Source organism: Artemia franciscana, chromosome 12 (genome assembly GCF_032884065.1).
Source record: "Artemia franciscana chromosome 12, ASM3288406v1, whole genome shotgun sequence".
Lineage (NCBI taxonomy): Eukaryota > Metazoa > Arthropoda > Branchiopoda > Anostraca > Artemiidae > Artemia > Artemia franciscana.
In genome coordinates this window covers 937,081-959,265 of record NC_088874.1, presented here as the reverse complement: position 1 = coordinate 959,265, position 22,185 = coordinate 937,081, and the positions used below count along the sequence as shown (strand labels likewise).

The following is a 22,185-nucleotide window of genomic DNA, read 5'->3' as shown; positions in this document are numbered from 1 at the left end:
AATCAAAGAAACATTTTCAAACAAAATAAAATGATTTGGAAAATAAAAGATAAGCTCCGAGAGTGCCGACGTGACGATGAAATAGAATTATGATGTTTTAGCAATCTCGTTTTTAAATTCTGGTTAGTACGTCCCACATAACTACTACTACTACTACTAATAACTCACTGCAGCACCAAGCCGCCTGAGGCCAACACAGCTACGCACGCTCCTCCTCCAACCTAATCTATTTAAAGCCTCCCTCTTTACACCCTCCCAGGAAGTTCCCATTTCCTTTAAATCCTTATTTATGACATCCTCCCAACCCAGACAAGGACGACCTGCTTTCCGTGTAGCCCCAGACGGTTGGCCAAAAAGGACAATCTTCGGTAATCTGTCATCCTTCATCCGTAGAACGTGGCCTAGCCATCTCAACCTTTCTTTCATTATAGCCCCAGAAAGCGGGATTGAACCACACTTTTCGTACAACATACTGTTTGAAATACGGTCAGTCAGCCGGGTACCCAGAACAATCCGTAGGCAATTTCTCTGGAAAACATCTAGTAAATTTTCATCTGCTTTTCGGAGTGTCCATGCTTCAGAGCCATATTTGACCACTGTCATCACTGTAGCTTCCAATATTCTAATCTTGGTTTGTAGGCTTATCTTTCTATTCTTCCAAACTTTTTTTAACTGTGAAAAAACACCCTGAGCTTTAGCTATTCTACTTTTAACATCTTCACTGCTCCAACCATCTTTACTAATAATACTACCAAGGTAACTGAAGCTCCCAACCTGATCAATCTTTTCGTTACCTAAGGTCAAAGAGCTTCCACAAGTACATGGGATTTTATAAACCCCACTTTGTTGCTCTGCAGAAGTCCGATGCTTTCCAGAATTTAAAAAACTAGCCAAAGTATTACTACCTCTTAAAGCTAACTTTAAACCATTATTTTGTAAAATTCTTTTAAGCTAACTTATATTCAGTAAAAGCATCGCACAATATTACTTTGACTGCTCTTTTTTGTATTTACTCAAGCTGGTCAGTTAGGTAAATAGTGTTATTGACTTGTGGGCCCCATACAGGACGTGCATACTCTAAAATTGGTCGGATGTAAGTGAGATAGGCTATCCTTAGTTGCGCCACTGAGAAACCAAATCGACGCATTAGTATAAGTGTCCGCATCGCACTATTTGCCTTTTTGATAATTGTATCGACATGAAGGCTGAAAGAGCAGTCGATGCTAAACTTGACACCAAGCACTACTGCCGAAGATTCACTAGGATAAGGAGGAGGAGGGCACACAAAGTCTCTCTTCGGGGGATTAAAACGAAGGATTTTAGTCTTTCCTTTCTTTGATTTGGAGGCTGTTCACAGTACATTCATCTTTAAAGTTGTTAATTATTTCGTTACAGAATTGGGGAACGGCATCAGTCTTCTCAACAATGTACTTCAGTAGGACTGACAAGTCGTCTACATACTTAAATCTTTCTTCATAGCCGGAAAGGATGAAATCTATCACTGCCAAAACAGTAGACTAGCGAGCTTAGTACCTTGTGGGACTCCGCATGTAAGCTCGACCCATTCGGAGTTGGTATCTCCTGGGAAAAGACTGTAAACGCACTGATAGCGGGCTTGTAAAAAATTGATCACTAAAAGGAGAATATGTTTGTGCGCACCCATGGTGCGTAGATTTTGTGATAGGAACGGAATGGCGAGTAAGGTCAAAAGCCTTTCGGTAGTCTACGAGGAGAGGGTCGACTATAGCACTTCCTCGGTCGAGCCACTCGACAATGAGATGGTACATCCGTACTAAATAAACAGTTGTGCTGCTGCCTCTTAAGCATCCATACTGATACGGGTCTAGATGTGCTGAGATCTGTGACACAAGTTTGCGGTAAATAAACGGTTCTGCCACTTTAGAAAGGTTCGGAGTTATTGATATAGGCCGGAGTTGATCACAAGATTTTTGACACTTTACTTTTGGAATAACGCGGACATATGCTCTTTTCCAAGCACTAGGGAATACTTGCTGACGGAAACATTGGTTGATTATTAGAAGAGAGTGGCTTAGCAAGAAAAATGGCGAATTCGCCTAACAGCTTTACTGGAAGCTCACCTGGGTAGGACACACAGTTCGCTTTCAGTCTTAGGAGTTCCCTATAAACAGTGAATTCAGAGACTTCACATACGTCATCAATCTCCGCACCAGCAATGATAGTATCAATTTCTGATTTGGTGATTGATGGAAATGTGGTACAAATGTCAGCAAAAAAAGAATTGACTTCATTAGCTGAGGTCTAGGTACCGTCCTCTTTGAGCAGCCTTAGATTTCTGATTGTTGTCTTACCGGTACGTCTTTTTACTGAGGAATACCATTTGTGGGGATCTATTGTGAGTAAGGGAGTAATTTTATCCCTCATGTACTGCCTCTTGGCGCGCTTGTTCAGTTTAACAATATGATTGCGCAACTTGACTGAAGCGACGGTATCAGCAGCGATATGAAGGCGACAACGGTTTTTTTTAAAATTCTTTAGATCATTGGCTATCCACGGTTTATCAGTGTCATTCACAGTAATGACTTACGGGGAAACAAGTCTGAAACTGCTCCTGAAGCAGAGTATTCAGCTTATTGACTTTGATATTAATATCCTGTTCAGAGCAAATGTCCTCAAACTGATAATTACCGATCCAGCGACCAAATGTAGATATCGAGTCCTCAGTAAGTGGTTGCACAGTATATTTGACTCGTTTTGGCTTCGGAATTGCCGAGCTAGCTTCCCAGAAGATGATAAAGTGATCAGAATTCAGAAGGGGTCCTAGGGATCTCGGTGCGTAATAAAAGTCTGTCAAGTTTGTAAAAATCAAGTCAAGTGTGCTGCCACTTTGATGGATAGGTATTGTAACGGCTTGTTTCAAATCTAAAATATTTGAAACCCATTGCCTGTTAGTTTGATTAAAGTCTCTGGCAATAACAAAGCCAGGAGAGACATGCTTGCGGCGCATTTTGTCTACAAAAAACTGAATGTGTTCTATCAAATCTTTCCTGTTTTTAGCGTTTTCAGGATAATAGACCGAAGCAACAATTAAACATGAAAATCTTTTTGATAAACGTGCAGGTTGGCATTCGGTCTATAATATTTCGTGGTCGGAGTCAATAGGCTCACTTAACAGCTTTGAGGGTAGGTCATTACGAACATAAAGTCCAACGCCTCCTCCTCGACTATTCAAGCCACGATCGCGACGCGTATTAAAGTAGCTTGCGTAACCTTTGATGCACGCCGATTCGTCAGAAGTGTCCCAACATTCGCTTATTATTATTATTGAGGCGTTATTCTGCCTAGCAATAACTTCAAGTGCATCAGTTTTGTTGTTCAAAGATCTAGCGTTACACACAAGTATATTTGGCAACCTACTTTTTGCTAAAGGGCGTTCGGGCTTAAGAACGGGCGGGCTGTCCTGGATGGGGCACATGGGGGTTTCGTCAAATCTCTTCAGACTCGGTATTTTAGGTGTTCTGGATATCTTGATTTTCACCAGGTTCCGCTCAAACACTTTTTTTGGCGAAGGGCGAACAATAGTCACGGCTTGTCACTAGTACCGAAATCGCACATCCCGTACGCCTTCTCCTTTCATTTTTCCCTGTCCGGCATCCACGTTTCTTTCTTGTCGGATTGTTTCCATTGGTGGATGATGCGCTGCCTGTGACTTCTCGCAGTAAGTGCAATGCAGTTAGCGTTGTCAAGATAGATGGCGCCAAAAAGGTGGAATGGAAACGCAACTTTATTAAGTCAGTTTTTGGCACAGCGACGGCTTCAACAGGAATGATTCCGGTCCTCAAAAATAGAGCAAAAAAAACTGCATGAGTCAATATCATTTTCACCATGAAGAACCAACTTCTGCGCAAAAATATAAAGCTAAAATATGGTAAGATGTTTGCTAGCCGGACGGCGCAAGTGACATCTACCACATATCAATGGACATAACGTATCAATTTGTTACCCACTCCCCTTTCACAAACTGTAGACAAGAATAACACGATACTTCAACACTTCTTGCTTGAATTAGGGTAGGTAGTTTCTACACCTTTGAGATACTATCTCAAAGTTGACTATCAGGAAGTTGCCTACAATAAACTATTCTGCCTTGCATAAAAAAAAGACAAAATAAATATATATTGTAACCGATTTTCACTTAAGCCATTATTTATTCAATGACCTGTGGAAAATGCTGGGTCAAAGGCAAGGCCGCATCCATTATTTTTGCTCGGAAATTATTTTTTCAGGGGGGGGGGTAAGAAGTGTTATTTTTCTGAAAATTGTAGAAGTACCGAATTTACTTCTGTCAGCCAAATTAAGTTTCGAGCAGTTGAGCCCTAGATCTTTATGCTTATAACGAAAAGGGCTCACATCATATCAAAGACCCCTGTTACAACGATTTTGATCCCTAAATTATAAAAATTAAAATTTTGTATTTGGTGCCAGAAAAGTGGTCAAGGATGCGGGTTTATTTGTTTTTCTTTCTCACGGGACGATGGTGGTTTGGTGAAAAAAAAATTACTTTCTGCGAAAATGTTGTAATTCTTTGTTTTCAATATATATACGCTTTTTAACGATTTTGATCTTTTACGAGCTAGCTGGCCTCTCTTATAGTTACTTTTACAGAGAAAACTAATTATGGGGTTGAGATTTTAGACAATTTACTTAATTGTTTTATAATTTGAAGGAATGTATACAATTAAGTTAGATTTTGCAATTTATAGGTCCTTTTTATAAAATAAAAAGTTTTAGTCTAATTGACAAAATTATTTGAATTACAATTCAGCTCCAAAAGAATGGATTAAAAGCCTATTCCCAGATCGTCTATCCCAGGGGCAGTTTTTTTTCAGAGAATTTTTTTTTTTTTAATATCCGCTGCCTTCCTAAGCAATAGTATTTATGTATTAAGTATTAAGTACGTATAATGAATTAAGCAATATTATTAAGTAGGGGTTACTTTATTTGAATTGAAATAAGTTTTATTTTGAATGTTGCTAAAGAACCAAAAGAATGGTTCTAAAAATTAAAAATAGCTTCGAGTTTAATGAGATTCTTGTTAAATTTAATCTGATTAAATTTATTTAGAAGCCAAGCCAGATTTATTTAGCCAAACAAAATTACTTAAAATTAAATTAAATTGAAAATGATTCTAGAATTATAGTAGCAACTGTAAAGTGAATTTTAGTCTCTCAGTTTAGAAATAATTTGTAGCAACGATTCTAGAATTTAATTAAAATAAATTGAAGTTCTAAAATAATTACCCTAGAATTATAGACGAAATCTTAACATTTAATCTTAAGTTCTAAAAGTCACTTAAGTTCTAAAATTAATTTAAAAGCTACGAATTGCTATACAACTTCGAATTAGTGTGATGCAATTCAAAATTAAATTTAGTCGCTAAAGTAATTTTTTATGACTCTAGTAATCTGTAGTTGCAGCACTACTTTAAACGATGTTATTTGATATTTAATGAACTTTTATGTTTACATAAATTATATTTTTTATTATATTATGTTCCTATGTTTTTTGTTTTTATTTGACGTTTTTTTTTTATCATATATTTTCCTCGATAATTTATGTTTACCTGACATTGCAAGCTTCTTAAGAAATGTTTCGATGTTGTTAAAGTGTTAATAAGTTAAATTTTTTGATATTGAAATTTTCTAACTTTTTGAGAGCCTTTCCGTCCATTAAATTTCAGATTATTATCTCTTGTTGAACGAATATAGGAAGAATCGATGGGGAGAGTCTTATAGAGATAAGTATCCATGTGAAAATTAGTTGAGTGGTTTCAGAAATAAAAACACAGATTTCGATGTTCTGCTCTTTGGTGTTCCGAGCTATATATATAAAAAAAAAAAAAAAAAAAAAAAAAAAAAAAAAAAAAAAAAAAAAAAAAAAAAAAAAAAAAAAAAAAAAAAAAAATCTGAATCCAGAATAGAAAATATCATTCTACTTTACGTTTAATTGAACATCCAAGCTCCTTAAAAATATTTTGATAAAAAGAAAATGTATTATTTCAAAATATAGGGGGTGGGGGAGGACGTCAACAAATTTAGGGGGGTTGAAAACTGTTTGCTCTTCGTAAATCACAAAAATTTATTTTTAGTTGTATATTCAAATTTCCAAACATTTTGAGGGTAGTTAGGGGAACAAAATACAGATTTTGACGTCCTGCTCGTTAATTTCTCGAGCTGAAAAACCTGAATCTGGAATTGAAAATATGATTTTATTTTACGTTTAATTGAACATCTAAGTCCCTTGAAAATAGTTTGATGAAAGGAAAATGTATTATTTCAAAATAGAGGGGGGGGGGGAAACAAATTTAGGAGATCAAGACTGTTTGCTGTTCGTAAATTCTATAAATTTATTTTTAGTAGGATATTCAAATTTCCAAACATTTCGAGGGTGGTTTGGAATACAAAATACAGACTTTGACGTTCCGCTTGTTGATATTTCTGGTTGAAAAACCTGAATGTAAAAACTGAATAAAAAATATGCCCCTATTTTGTGTCTAGTTGAACGTCCATTCTTCGTAAAAATGGTTTGAAAAAAAATATATTTCAGAATATCAATTGGAGGGGGCTCAAAAAATTCTAATGGGGGGAGGGGGGTGGGGTCAAGACTGTCTATTCATAAATCACATTGTTTTGTTGTGGTTTGGAGACTCAAATTTCCAAACATTTTGAGAGAAATTTAGAAAACTTTCAGTCTCTGCCACTGATGATTCGATCTGAAACCCCTGATTTGGTAAATTATATTGAGTTGGTTGAAAATCTTATTATTTGGTTTTTAGCTGGATGTTCAAATTTCCAAACTTCTTGAGAGTGGTTTGAAAAACAAAACACAGACATTGACTTTCTGCCGTTTGATGGTTCGAGCAGAAAAAACTGAATCAAGACGTTCATTACTGTCCCTCTTGTCTGAAGAGAGAAGTGATCCAGCATGCCGTCGTCTTTTGCTTGACTACCATGGTCTGAGGCTCCTTGGAGGTTGGCTTAGTGATCCTGCCACTACAGATGAGATGAAGTTAGAGGTAGGTTTCTTGAACGTCAACTTCACTGAAAAAAAGTGAATATATAATTGAAAAGCTTCGAATTAAACTTCGAAGCTTTATATAATTTTCAATTATAATGAGCTGGGCAACTATAATTTTGAACTATAAGTAAAGATTAGTCGAAATCGAAACAACGATAAGAGTTAAATATCGACAGTATTCATATCGACAAAATATCGACAGTTAAATATCGACAGTTAAATATCGACAGTATTCAGTATTTAAATATCGACAGTAATCAGGGGCACTACAAACGGGTTTATCGTGCTCAGGGGCTTAATTAAGGGAGGAGATACAACCAATTTACAAGACGCATTAATTTTTTTTATTTTTATTTATGTTTGTTACTTTCTTATAATTTAGATTTTTTTAGGGGCATCAAATCAGGTACCCCCCCCCTCCTCGCTCCAGACATGGTCGTGGGTGCCAATGACATACACCTGGGCTCTATTGAAAATTGTGTTGTAACAAAGCTATTTAAAAAAAAAAAAAATCAACGGCGTATGCACGATCGCTAGACTATTCGTAAACCTATAGTATTCAAAACTTTAATATTACTTAAGTCTTCAAACAGTTGTCTAGTCACATCGGCTTGTTTCCAAGGTGTTTTAAATTTGCAAACTTTTTCATTTTGCTACTTTTTCTTCGCCTAAAAACTGGAATGTAAATACCCATCTCTGCTTAAAATATGCAATACGTAAGAGTCAGAAGGAAGAGGGCTGAATAGTTTTGACTGAAAAGCCCCCTTAACGCCTAACAAAAAAAAGAAAGAGATTTCGCTGGATTTTGAGGAAAATCTCGCTGTACTGAAGAAGACTTAGTGGATTTATGCTTGCACCGTGCAGCCCTAGAATTAGGGGCTGTTATTTCCAGACTCTTTGCGGTGATGATGCAGATAATATTATTCTTATAGCTTTCTTGAACAAGACTTGTTTAAACTGTATAGTTTTTCAATGGTAATTTTGTCAACCAAAAGCCACCTGTAGTTGTCCAACACACCTCAAATAAAAAATAAAAAAGAAGAGGGCTAAATGGTTTTGACTGGAAAGCCCAGTTCTCGCCTAGCAGAAGAAGAATGAAAAACTACAAGCACCAGAAAAACTAAAAAACAGGTTAATTAAAAAAAAAATTCTGACTAAACACTTAGTTTTCTTTGAATCAAAAGTCTTTTTTTTCAAGGAAACACATTATTTTGTCTTTAAACTCTTCTCTGGCTTATGACAAAGCCTAGGACCTTGGGACTAGGGCATTACCTACTTAATAGAGCTTACGGACAATAGGGTTTTATTGTATCATTTTCCCCATAATCTTAATAAACTTTTATTATACATGTTTTATTATTCGAACGTTTAACCATTCAGTCATTGACGCAAGAAATTGGGAGGAGGGACAACTTGAACTCGGTATTTCTGGTTTACGCGGCCCCAGCACCTTATGCCTTTTCAGGGTATGAATAACTAATGCACTTTTTATCTTGTATTTGTATTGTTCCAATTCAGACATAATTGCTTTCTTTAAAATATCAAAGAGAGTTTTTCTGGAAAACGATTTCAACCTAATGGGAATTCAGTTCTCTCAGAGTTATCGATAGCCTTTCTGAAATAAAATCTTATCTTGCCTCATTCTTTCTGTAAGTAGAGGATTGAAGTTGAGATACATAATTGTACGATATAGGCTAATAGGCAAATTTTATATAGATAAATAGACAATATTAGGCAAACAGACAATAAATAGGATACAGGCAAATAAGCAAAAAAAAAAATATAGGCAACTACTTTTATAGGCAAATAAGAAGTAGTAGAAAATAAGCCAAAAATAATGTACAGGCAAATAGGCACATACTTTTATAGGCAAATAACAAGCAGCAGAAAATAAGCAAAAAATAATGTATAGGCAAATAGGCACATACTTTTATAGACAAATAAGAAGTAGTAGAAAATGAGCAAAAAATAATGTATAGGAAAATAGGCTCATACTTTTATAGGCAAATAAGAAGTAGCAGAAAATAAGCAAAAAATAATGTATAGGCAAATAGGCACATACATTTATAGACAAATAAGAAGTAGCAGAAAATAAGCCAAAAATAATGTATAGGCAAATAGGCACATACTTTTATAGGCAAATAACAAGCAGCAGAAAATAAGCAAAAAATAATGTATAGGCAAATAGGCACATACTTTTATAGACAAATAAGAAGTAGTAGAAAATGAGCAAAAAATAATGTATAGGAAAATAGGCTCATACTTTTATAGGCAAATAAGAAGTAGCTGAAAATAAGCAAAAAATAATGTATAGGCAAATAGGCACATACTTTTATAGACAAATAACAAGCAGCAGAAAATAAGCAAAAAATAATGTATAGGCAAATAGGCACATACTTTTATAGACAAATAAGAAGTAGTAGAAAATGAGCAAAAAATAATGTATAGGAAAATAGGCTCATACTTTTATAGGCAAATAAGAAGTAGCTGAAAATAAGCAAAAAATAATGTATAGGCAAATAGGCACATACTTTTATAGACAAATAACAAGCAGCAGAAAATAAGCAAAAAATAATTTATAGGCAAATAGGCACATACTTTTATAGACAAATAAGAAGTAGCAGAAAATAAGCCAAAAATAATGTATAGGCAAATAGGCACATACTTTTATAGGCAAATAACAAGCAGCAGAAAATAAGCAAAAAATAATGTATAGGCAAATAGGCACATACTTTTATAGACAAATAACAAGCAGCAGAAAATAAGCAAAAAATAATGTATAGGCAAATAGGCACATACTTTTATAGGCAAATAACAAGCAAAAAAATAAGCAAAAAATAATGTATAGGCAAATAGGCACATACTTTTATAGGCAAATAAGAAGTAGCAGAAAATAAGCCAAAAATAATGTATAGGCAAATAGGCACATACTTTTATAGACAAATAAGAAGTAGCAGAAAATAAGCCAAAAATAATGTATAGGCAAATAGGCCCATACTTTTATAGGCAAATAACAAGCAGCAGAAAATAAGCAAAAAATAATGTATAGGCAAATAGGCACATATTTTATAGACAAATAAGAAGTAGTAGAAAATGAGCAAAAAATAATGTATAGGAAAATAGGCTCATACTTTTATAGGCAAATATGAAGTAGATGAAAATAAGCAAAAAATAATGTATAGGCAAATAGGCACATACTTTTATAGGCAAATAACAAGCAGCAGAAAATAAGCAAAAAATAATGTATAGGCAAATAGGCACCTACTTTTATAGGCAAATAACAAGTTGCAGAAAATAAGCCACAAATAATGTATAGGCAAATAGGCACATACTTTTATAGACAAATAAGAAGTAGCAGAATATAAGCCAAAAATAATGTATAGGCAAATAGGCCCATACTTTTATAGGCAAATAACAAGCAGCAGAAAATAAGCAAAAAATAATGTATAGGCAAATCGGCACATACTTTTATAGATAAATAACAAGCAGCAGAAAATAAGCAAAAAATAATGTATAGGCAAATAGTTTTATAGGCAAATAACAAGCAAAGAAAATAAGCAAAAAATAATGTATAGGCAAATAGGCACATACTTTTATAGGCAAATAAGAAGTAGCAGAAAATAAGCCAAAAATAATGTATAGGCAAATAGGCACATACTTTTATAGACAAATAAGAAGTAGCAGAAAATAAGCCAAAAATAATGTATAGGCAAATAGGCCCATACTTTTATAGGCAAATAACAAGCAGCAGAAAATAAGCGAAAAATAATGTATAGGCAAATAGGCACATACTTTTATAGACAAATAAGAAGTAGTAGAAAATGAGCAAAAAATAATGTATAGGAAAATAGGCTCATACTTTTATAGGTAAATAAGAAGTAGCAGAAAATAAGCAAAAAATAATGTATAGGCAAATAGGCACATACTTTTATAGGCAAATAACAAGCAGCAGAAAATAAGCAAAAAATAATGTATAGGCAATTAGGCACATACTTTTATAGGCAAATAAGAAGTAGCAGAAAATAAGCCAAAAATAATGTATAGGCAAATAGGCACATACTTTTATAGACAAATAAGAAGTAGCAGAAAATAAGCCAAAAATAATGTGTAGGCAAATAGGCCCATACTTTTATAGGCAAATAACAAGCAGCAGAAAATAAGCAAAAAATAATGTATAGGCAAATAAGCACATACTTTTATAGACAAATAAGAAGTAGTAGAAAATGAGCAAAAAATAATGTATAGGAAAACAGGCTCATACTTTTATAGGCAAATAAGAAGTAGCAGAAAATAAGCAAAAAATAATGTATAGGCAAATAGGCACATACTTTTATAGACAAATAACAAGCAGCAGAAAACAAGCAAAAAAATAATGTATAGGCAAATAGGCACATACTTTTATAGGCAAATAACAAGCAGCAGAAAATAAGCAAAAAATAATGTATAGGCAAATAGGCACATACATTTATAGACAAATAAGAAGTAGCAGAAAATAAGCCAAAAATAATGTATAGGCAAATAGGCACATACTTTTATAGGCAAATAACAAGCAGCAGAAAATAAGCAAAAAATAATGTACAGGCAAATAGGCACATACTTTTATAGACAAATAAGAAGTAGCAGAAAATAAGCCAAAAATAATGTATAGGCAAATAGGCACATACTTTTATAGGCAAATAACAAGCAGCAGAAAATAAGCAAAAAATAATGTATAGGCAAATAGGCACATACTTTTATAGACAAATAACAAGCAGCAGAAAATAAGCAAAAAATAATGTATAGGCAAATAGGCACATACTTTTATAGACAAATAAGAAGTAGTAGAAAATGAGCAAAAAATTATGTATAGGAAAATAGGCTCATACTTTTATAGGCAAATAAGAAGTAGCAGAAAATAAGCAAAAAATAATGTATAGGCAAATAGGCACATACTTTTATAGACAAATAACAAGCAGCAGAAAATAAGCAAAAAATAATGTATAGGCAAATAACAAGCAAAAAAATAAGCAAAAAATAATGTATAGGCAAATAGGCACATACTTTTATAGGCAAATAAGAAGTAGCAGAAAATAAGCCAAAAATAATGTATAGGCAAATAGGCACATACTTTTATAGACAAATAAGAAGTAGCAGAAAATAAGCCAAAAATAATGTATAGGCAAATAGGCCCATACTTTTATAGGCAAATAACAAGCAGCAGAAAATAAGCAAAAAATAATGTATAGGCAAATAGGCACATACTTTTATAGACAAATAAGAAGTAGTAGAAAATGAGCAAAAAATAATGTATAGGAAAATAGGCTCATACTTTTATAGGCAAATAAGAAGTAGATGAAAATAAGCAAAAAATAATGTATAGGCAAATAGGCACATACTTTTATAGGCAAATAACAAGCAGCAGAAAATAAGCAAAAAATAATGTATAGGCAAATAGGCACCTACTTTTATAGGCAAATAACAAGTTGCAGAAAATAAGCCACAAATAATGTATAGGCAAATAGGCACATACTTTTATAGACAAATAAGAAGTAGCAGAATATAAGCCAAAAATAATGTATAGGCAAATAGGCCCATACTTTTATAGGCAAATAACAAGCAGCAGAAAATAAGCAAAAAATAATGTATAGGCAAATCGGCACATACTTTTATAGACAAATAACAAGCAGCAGAAAATAAGCAAAAAATAATGTATAGGCAAATAGTTTTATAGGCAAATAACAAGCAAAGAAAATAAGCAAAAAATAATGTATAGGCAAATAGGCACATACTTTTATAGGCAAATAAGAAGTAGCAGAAAATAAGCCAAAAATAATGTATAGGCAAATAGGCACATACTTTTATAGACAAATAAGAAGTAGCAGAAAATAAGCCAAAAATAATGTATAGGCAAATAGGCCCATACTTTTATAGGCAAATAACAAGCAGCAGAAAATAAGCGAAAAATAATGTATAGGCAAATAGGCACATACTTTTATAGACAAATAAGAAGTAGTAGAAAATGAGCAAAAAATTATGTATAGGAAAATAGGCTCATACTTTTATAGGCAAATAAGAAGTAGCAGAAAATAAGCAAAAAATAATGTATAGGCAAATAGGCACATACTTTTATAGGCAAATAACAAGCAGCAGAAAATAAGCAAAAAATAATGTATAGGCAATTAGGCACATACTTTTATAGGCAAATAAGAAGTAGCAGAAAATAAGCCAAAAATAATGTATAGGCAAATAGGCACATGCTTTTATAGACAAATAAGAAGTAGCAGAAAATAAGCCAAAAATAATGTGTAGGCAAATAGGCCCATACTTTTATAGGCAAATAACAAGCAGCAGAAAATAAGCAAAAAATAATGTATAGGCAAATAGGCACATACTTTTATAGACAAATAAGAAGTAGTAGAAAATGAGCAAAAAATAATGTATAGGAAAACAGGCTCATACTTTTATAGGCAAATAAGAAGTAGCAGAAAATAAGCAAAAAATAATGTATAGGCAAATAGGCACATACTTTTATAGACAAATAACAAGCAGCAGAAAACAAGCAAAAAAATAATGTATAGGCAAATAGGCACATACTTTTATAGGCAAATAACAAGCAGCAGAAAATTAGCAAAAAATAATGTATAGGCAAATAGGCACATACTTTTATAGACAAATAAGAAGTAGTAGAAAATGAGCAAAAAATAATGTATAGGAAAATAGGCTCATACTTTTATAGGCAAATAAGAAGTAGCAGAAAATAAGCAAAAAATAATGTATAGGAAAATAGGCAGCAAAAAATAATGTATAGGAAAATAGGCACATACTTTTATAGGCAAATAAGAAGTAGCAGAAATATGAAATGGGAAGCAAACTTCTTGGGAGGGTTTAAAGAGGGAGGCTTTGAATAGATATGGATGGAGGAGGAGCGTGCGTAGTTTTGTTGGCCTTAGTTTGCTTGGTGAAAAAGAGCGTTAATAAAAGCAGTAGTAAGCGTAACAGTAACATTTTTTTTTAATTTTTATTCTTTTTATAAAAGGAGATATTGTTTAAAACGGAAGTGGGAAAAGTGTTTAAGAATTAGTTAACGTCCATGTTTATTTATGTCTCTGACCAGTTTTGACCATTTTTTTCCAAGTTCTATATTTCGAATGATTTCTTCTTTTCTAATTTGATTTCTTTAATTTGTGGAGAATTGATACAGGTGTTAAGTAAAGATATTAGATCATGTATTTTTTGTTTTCTTTGTAAAGGAGGATATCTTCTGTCTTGACTGAATATATCACTCCAGAAAGTCTTCAACGTTTCTAGACATCCCCAAATTAAAATATTAACAATTTAATTGTTAAATTATTAACAATTATCAAATTATTAACATGAATAGGTATGTGAGTGGTATTTTAGTGCTTAATGAAGTAATGTTAAAAAGCTATTTTAAGAGATAGAAAGCTCAGGTTTCTTGGGAGTAAACATAAAGCCAGCTTTCAAAATTTATACAATTTTGATTAGTTTTTGCTGAATTAATGTTTTAAATGATTTCTCCATTTCTTCTTTCATTTTTTAGTTAATTAAAAATCAGTAAATAGGGGAAAATCTTAAAGGGGGTAAGTAAAGATATTTATCGCGTTTTGTTTCTATTTGCTTTCTTTGTCAAGGACATAGGATATCCTAATATTCTGTCTTCACTGAGAATAACATTCCAGAACATATCCAATGGCTCTAGACATACATAAATTAAAATGTCGCCCGGAAAAGGTATGTGAGAGCTATTTTACTACTTAATGAAACAAGATTAGAAAGCTCTTTCAGAGACAGAGATTTAGTTTCTGGAGGAGAATATTCGACGAAATCCGAAGTTGAGATTTCTAAGTTGGTGCAAAATACTTAAATAATTCGAATGGAATTTAGTAATTTCAAGAAAGAGACGCTTCTCGATAAACGTCTTTTGTTGCATTAATGAAACTTTAAAAGTAGATTTGTATCCCAATTCAAGGTATGACAAGGCGTTATCTGCATGAAATCTCATATCCCTACTTGCAAGCCTCTTGTAATGATAGGTATTTTAACATACCTGTCTCAGCTTTAAAAAAAGGTGTTTGGATTGCCCTAGCATCCTCCAGATATTCGTACTTTAGTATTGGAGCTGTATTCACCTGTCACTGCAGTTTAGGTACTAATTTTATTTTGTCAAACAATAAACTGAAAATTCTTATTTTTTGGGAACACGTTCGAATATCCCTTATTATTGGCTTAATATAAATATCTCCATGATGTAATCCATAAAGAATAACAGCAAATACTTATCCGGCAACTTGGCAACACGGCGAATTACAACACTAATCACAGTAGCTCCTGAGGTGCGTGATATTTCAAAATTAATGTCCCTTTTGGTTATCTGTGTATGATACCACATATTATTTCCATTTTTATGGCAGTTGGTATTAACCAAGTGACATATAGCGATCACAAATTCTGTCGGTCTGTCGGTCGGTCTGTTGGTCTGTCTGTCCTGGTTTTGCTACTTTAGGCACTTCCAGGTAAGCTAGGACGATGAAATTTGGCAGGTGTATCAGGAACCAGACCAAATTAAATTAAAAATTGTCGTTTCCCTGATTCGACCATCTGGGGGGGGGAGTGGGAGGAATGGTTAAATCGGAAAATTTGAAAAAAGGAGGTATTTTTAACTTACGAATGGGTGATCGGATCTTAATGAAGTTTGATGTTGGGAAGGATATCGTGTCTCAGAGCTCTTATTTTAAATTCCGACCGGATCAGGTGACATTGGGGGGAATTGGGGTGGGGAAATTTAAAATCTTGGAAAACGCTTTGAGTGGAAGGATCAGGATGAAATTAGGTGGGAAAAATAAGCACAAGTCCTAGATACGTGATTGTCATAACCGGAACGGATCCGCTCTCTTTGGGGGAGTTGGGGGGAGGGTTAATTCCAAAAATTAGAAAAATGAGGTATTTTTAACTTATGAAGGAGTGATCGGATCTTATTGAAATTTGATGTTTCGAAGGACATTGTGTCTCAGAGCTCTTATTTTAAATCCCGACCGTATCCGGTGATATTGGGGGGAATCGGGGGGGGGGGGGGGGGTGAAAAGCCTAAAATCTTGGGAAACGCTTAGAGCCGAGGGATCGGGATGAAACTTGGTGGGAAAATTAAGCACAAGTCCTAGATACGTGATTGTCATAACCGGAGTGGATCCGCTCTCTTTGGGGGAGTTGGGGGAAGGATTAATTCTAAAACATTAAGAAAAAGAGGTATTTTTAACTTACGAAGAAATGATCGGATCTTTATGAAATTTCATATCTAGAAGGACCTCGTAACTCAAACCTCTTATTTTAAATCCCGACCGGATCCAGTGTCATTGGTGAGAGGGGGGCGGGAATCTTGGAAAACGCTTAAAGCGGAGAGATCAGGATAAAACTTGGCGGGAGGAATAAGCAAAAGTCCAAGATAAGTGACTGACACAACCGGACTGTATCCGCTCTCTTTGGTGGAGTTGGGTAAGGGGGAGTCATTCGGAAAAATTAAAAAAATGAGGTTTTTGTAACTTACCAACTGGTGATCAGATCTTAATAAAATTTGGTATTTAGAAGGATCTTGTGCTTTAGAACTCTCATTTTAAATCTCGACCAGATCCAGTGACATTTGGGGGGAGTTGGAGGGGGAAAAAGAAAATAGCGGAAACCGGAAATTTTGAAAAACGCTTAGAGTGGAGAGATCGGGATGAAATTTGATGGGAAGAATAAGCCTAAGTTATAGATACGTGATTGACATAATTGGAACGGATCCTTTCTACTTGGCAGGGGGAGCTGCGGGCTGTTAATTTTGAAAAATTAAAAAAATTGAGGTATTTTTAACTTAAGAACGGGTGACCGGATCTTAATGAAATTGGATATTTAGAAGGAACTCATGTCTCAGAGCTCTTATTTCAAATCCCGACCAGATTTCTTGAGATTGGGGGAGTTGGAGGGGGAAACAGGAAATCTTGGAAAACGCTTATAAGTGTTGTAAATTCGTGATTGAGGTAACCGGACTGGATCCGCTCTCTTTCGGGGAGTTAGCGGGTGGGATTCAGTGCTTTGGCGAGTTTGGTGCTTCTTGACGTGCTATGACGATGACAATTGGTAGGTGTGTCAGGGAGCTGCACAAATTGACTTGATAAAGTCGTTTTCCCTGATTCGACCATCTGGGGGGCTGAAGGGAGAGGAAAAATTAGGAAAATTGAGATATTTTTAACTTACGAGTGGGTGATTGGATCTTAACGGATTTTGACATTTAGAAGGACCTCGTGACTCAGAGCTCTTATTTTTAATCCCGACCGGCATTAAGCCTCTGATTTTCCTTTTAAAGCAATCTATTGATTCTTAAAATTTTGCTAGAGCTCATGCCATATGGGCTCTTGGCTCTTCCAACACTGTCACACGTGCTATATGAGCTCTTAGCTCTTGTTGAATTTTTTATATATGACGTCACTTATCCTCAGTTATCCTGCCTTTACCTGGGATAATTGACGTAAATTAATTGACAACTAATCCAGCGCTTTTTAAGTATTAATTCTGATTTTCAGTTTATGTTTGACGTCACTTATCCTCAGTTATCCTGAGTTTCCCAGGGTTGATAGATGTAACCTAACCGACAACTAATTTAGACCTTTTAAGCATTAGTCCCGATCTGTTATTTTGTATATGACGTCCCTTACCCTCAGTTATGCTTTATTTCCAGTGTTTACAAATGCAACTTAACGAACCACTAATCCGGACCTTTTTAAGTACTATTTCTGATTTTTAGTTTATGTTTGACGTCATTTATCCGACAACTAATTTTGATTGACGTCATTTATCCGACTGTGTGTTGGCACACGGGCTGGGAATCCTTTGTTTGAGGGGTACGGGTCCGATTCCTGGTGTGGCTGGTTGTTTAGTTTGGACGGGAGTCATTAGCTTGACTCTAAAAGCTCAGCTAGAATCGACCCATCTCCAAAAAGAGTACCTGGAGAAGTCTGAGAAAGTTAAGCAGGAATGGTGTCTGAAACCACACGCTGGCCTTATCCCAACCTCCATCACACTTCCTGGCTGAAGGGCGACGAAACGGAAGTCAGCATCGCCGGTTTGGACCGTAAAGGTCAAGTGCCGTCATACTTACTTACTTTACTTATTTATCCTCAGTTACCCTGTATTTTCCTGCGATAACAGACGTAATTTAAATGAAAACTGATCCAGGCCGGTTCATGTAATAATCCTGATTGTAAGTTTATATATGACGTCACCTATCCCCAGCTATCCTGCATTTCCCAGGGTTAACACTTGTAACTCAACCGACAACTAATCCAGAATTTTTAAATATTAATTCTGATTATGGCACTTGGTATTTACCAATTGACATATAGCGATCGCAAATTATGCTGGTCTGTCGGTCTGTCTATCTGTCTGTCCCGGTTTTGCTAGTTTGGGCACTTCCAGATAAGCTAGGACGATGCGATTTGGCAGGCGTATGAGGGACCAAACCAGATTAAATTAGAAATAGTCGTTCCCCAATTCGACCATCTGGGGGGACCGGGGGGGGGGCGGTTAATTTGGAAAAATTAGAAAAAATGAGGTATTTTTAACTTACGAACGGGTGATTGGATCTTAGTGAAATTTGAAATTTTGATGGATAGCATGTATCAGAGTTCTCATTCTAAATCCTGACCGGATCTGGTGACATTGGAAGGAGTTGGAGGGGGAAACCTGAAATCTTGGAAAACGTTTAGAGTGGAGGCATTGGTATGAAAATTGGTGGCAAAAGTAAGCACAAGTTCTAGATACGTGGGTGATATAACCAGAATGGACCCATTCTCTTTGGGGGAGTTGTTTGGGGGGTGTGTGTGTGTTAAGTCTGAAAAAAATTAGAAAAATGAGGTATTTTTAACTTGTCAAAGAGTGATCGGGTCTTAATGAAATTTGTCATTTAGAAGGACCTCGTAACTCAGACCTCTTATTTTAAAGCCTAGCCGGATCCAGTGTCATTGGGAGGAGTTGGGGGGGGAATCTGGGGAAACGCTTGGAATGGAGAGATCGGGATGAAACTTGGTGGGAAAAATAAGAACATACCCTAGATACGTTATTGACATAACTGGACGGGATCCGCTCTCTTTGGGAGAGTTGGGGGGGGGGCACCTAATCTGGTAATTCGGAAAAATTAGAAAAAAAATGAGGTATTTCTAACTTTCGAATGGGTGATTGGATCTTAATGAAATTTAATGTTTAGAAGGACTTGTGTCTCAGAGCTCTTATTTTAAATCCTGACCGGATCCGGTGACACTGGGGGGAGTTGGAGGAGGAAGCTGGAAATCTTGAATAACGCTTAGAATGGAGAGATCATGATGATACTTGGTGGGAAGAATAAGCACAAGTCCTAGATATTTTATTGACATAACCAGTCTGGATTGGTTCTCTTTGGGGGGGTTGGAGGGGGGTGTTAACTCTGAAAAACTTGAAAAAATTATGTATTTTTAACTTACGAACGGGTCATCACATTTTAATGAAATTTGATATTTAGAAGACTTCTTGTCTCAGAGCTCTTATTTTAAATCCCGACCGGATCCGGTGACATTGGAAGGAGTTGGAGGGGGAAACTGGAAATCTTGGAAAACGTTTAGAGTGTAGAGATCGGGATGAAACTTGGTGGTAAGAGTACGCACATGTCCTAGATACGTTTTTGACATAACCGGACCAGATCCACTCTCTATGGGGTATTTTAGGAGGATTTACTAGTTTGGGTACTTCCAGATAAGGTAGCACGAGGAAAGTTGGCAGGCGTATCAAGGACCAGATTAGATTAAATTAGAAATAGTCTCTTCCTTGATTCGACCATCTAGGGGAAGGGGGAGAGAAAGCGAACAAGATAGTTGACAAGAATTTTATTAGTCGATAAAACAAATGATTGTTCTTCTTTAGTATGGCTTGTGGTATGATCCATGCTTAGAGTACGAGAGGTCTCATGTTCGAATGTTGGACCACCCCAATTTTTACATGAAAAAGATCTGAAACTAGATACGTGATCAATATTGCGATCGCTAAAAGTTGGCAGTCATATCAGGGACCCGACCAGATTAAATTAGAAATAGTTGCTTTCCCGATTTGACCATCTGGCAAGAGTGGAAAGACGGTTAGTTCGGAAAATTAGAAAAAATAAGGTATTTTTAACTTACGAACGGGTCATCGGATCTTAATGAAATTTGATATTTAGAAGGATCTCTGTCTCAGAGCTCATATTTTAAATCCTGACCGGATCTCGTGACATTGGGGGGGGGGGGTTGGAGAAAACGAACAGAAACAGGCCCGGCAAAAACAGGTGACCTGTTTGTTTTTTCTGTTCAGTCTTTTAGAAAAACAGAAAATAGCAGTTTTTATAAAAACAGCTATTTTAACAGCCTTTGTTTTTCGTTTATCTCCCTCTTGTTTAAGATGTTGCACCCTGTCATCTATACTGGGTGAGGTATATGCTATTATTCCCAAGCTTCCATAAAGGAAACGCCTTGAAACCACCCCAAATCCACTAATCCATCTTATTTTTAATCAACTAATGCGCACACATTATGACCCCGACTACACAGACGATTCTAAAACCTAGTAGAGGACCAGGGCATAGGACAGTTTCGTTCTTACCCCCTCAAGATGTTGAACAACAGAGTATGAAATAAAAGGGACAAACTTTTCTTTCAGATACAGAAGCATAAAACGCACATCACAGCTTTCAATAAAACAGAAATCAAACTGAAGTTTTAAACTTTGAACTTGTCACTTTGAAACATTCTTGTTTCGATTATTCCATCAGTTTTTCTTGCACAGTGGATTACTTGCACTATCCATGCTAAAATACGAATTTCTTTGGTTTTTGGGGTGGGGATTGTATACCTCCAGTTAGGGGTGTTTTTGAACCAAGACTAACATAGAAGTTTAACGGAACTAATAATCAGAATTGCTGAATCAGCATCAAATAATTTTTTGCATAGAATCGTTGTATAGCCGTCCTAGACGAATGGGTTGGTGCGCTGGATTCGGAATCCCTTGTTTGAGAGGACGCGGGTTCGATTCCCGGTGTAACCAATTCTTCAGTTTTGGAAGGGGGTCAGTAGCGTGACTCTGTAAGCTTAGCCAGAGTTGACCCAGCTCTAAATGGGTACCTGGAGAAATCTGGGGAAGGTAAACAGGAAGGGTGTGCGAAAGCACAGGATGGCTGGCCCCCAACCCCCTATTGCACTTCCTGGCTGAAGGGCCAAGAAACGGAGATCAGCACCGCCGGTACGGACTGTAAAGTCTAATGCCGTATCCTTTACCTTTTTTTATAGAATGGTTGTCCTGAAAACCCTTTTTTTCGTTCACTATAGTCCAAGATTTGCTCTTTACTAGGTTGCAGCTACTGACGCATCCATGGTGTCTAAAATTTGTTGAATACAAATACTAATATACATCTAGAGCCACTTTTTCCACTGACTTGTTCTATCAGCCCTTTCCATTTCTTTGCAAACTGCCCAACCTTACTTATTTTTTTCTAAGATCTAAGGTAACAGTACTGCAAGCCTTCTAGCTCTGTTTTTGACTTTAAAGTTAATATTGAGCTACAGGCCCTGAATCTCCGAAGAGTGTCTTGCAGTTACACTAGAGCTTCTTCTTAGCTGAAAAAGTGTTAGTTACAAGAGCTACCTAGATGAAATAAAATAAAAACTATGCCTCTAGTGCTCTCTCGAGAGTCAGATGTAGTTTTAGCCCACTCATCATATGCACTTTCTTCATCCAACTTGTCAGGGTCATACAGACGCGGTATTAGCAATATCCTCATCTATGGCATTGGGTAGATCATCTTCGTCTGCGTCAATCTCTTGCTCTCTAGTTGATCCTTCTTCCAGTTCATCATCATTGTCATCAGAATCATATTCAACAACTTGCTCTATATTAATTTCTCCCCAGAACTTGAGAGCATTGGTTACACAAAGGTGAAGGAGGCGACCAAAGCATGAAGATCTTTCAATCACCCTAGGCATCAAGCTTTAACAACAGCGTAAACACAAGTACTTGGTTAAACGAAAATCAAACAAATAGAAAACAGGCTATAAAAAAAAAAAAAAACAGAAAAGGAAAAACAGAACAGAAACAGATCCG

At 35.6% G+C, this 22,185-nt stretch overlaps 1 protein-coding gene across 1 annotated transcript in view; it reads left to right on the top strand.

The window, feature by feature from the left end:
- The window catches only part of LOC136033550 (histone-lysine N-methyltransferase Set2-like), a 178,614-nt gene that overhangs the window by 31,910 nt on the left and 124,519 nt on the right, over window positions 1-22,185 (top strand). Inside the window, exon 6 of the mRNA XM_065714296.1 lies at window positions 6,815-7,054. Within this exon, the coding sequence (XP_065570368.1) occupies window positions 6,815-7,054 (240 nt within the window). The remainder of the gene's footprint in view (window positions 1-6,814; window positions 7,055-22,185) is intronic.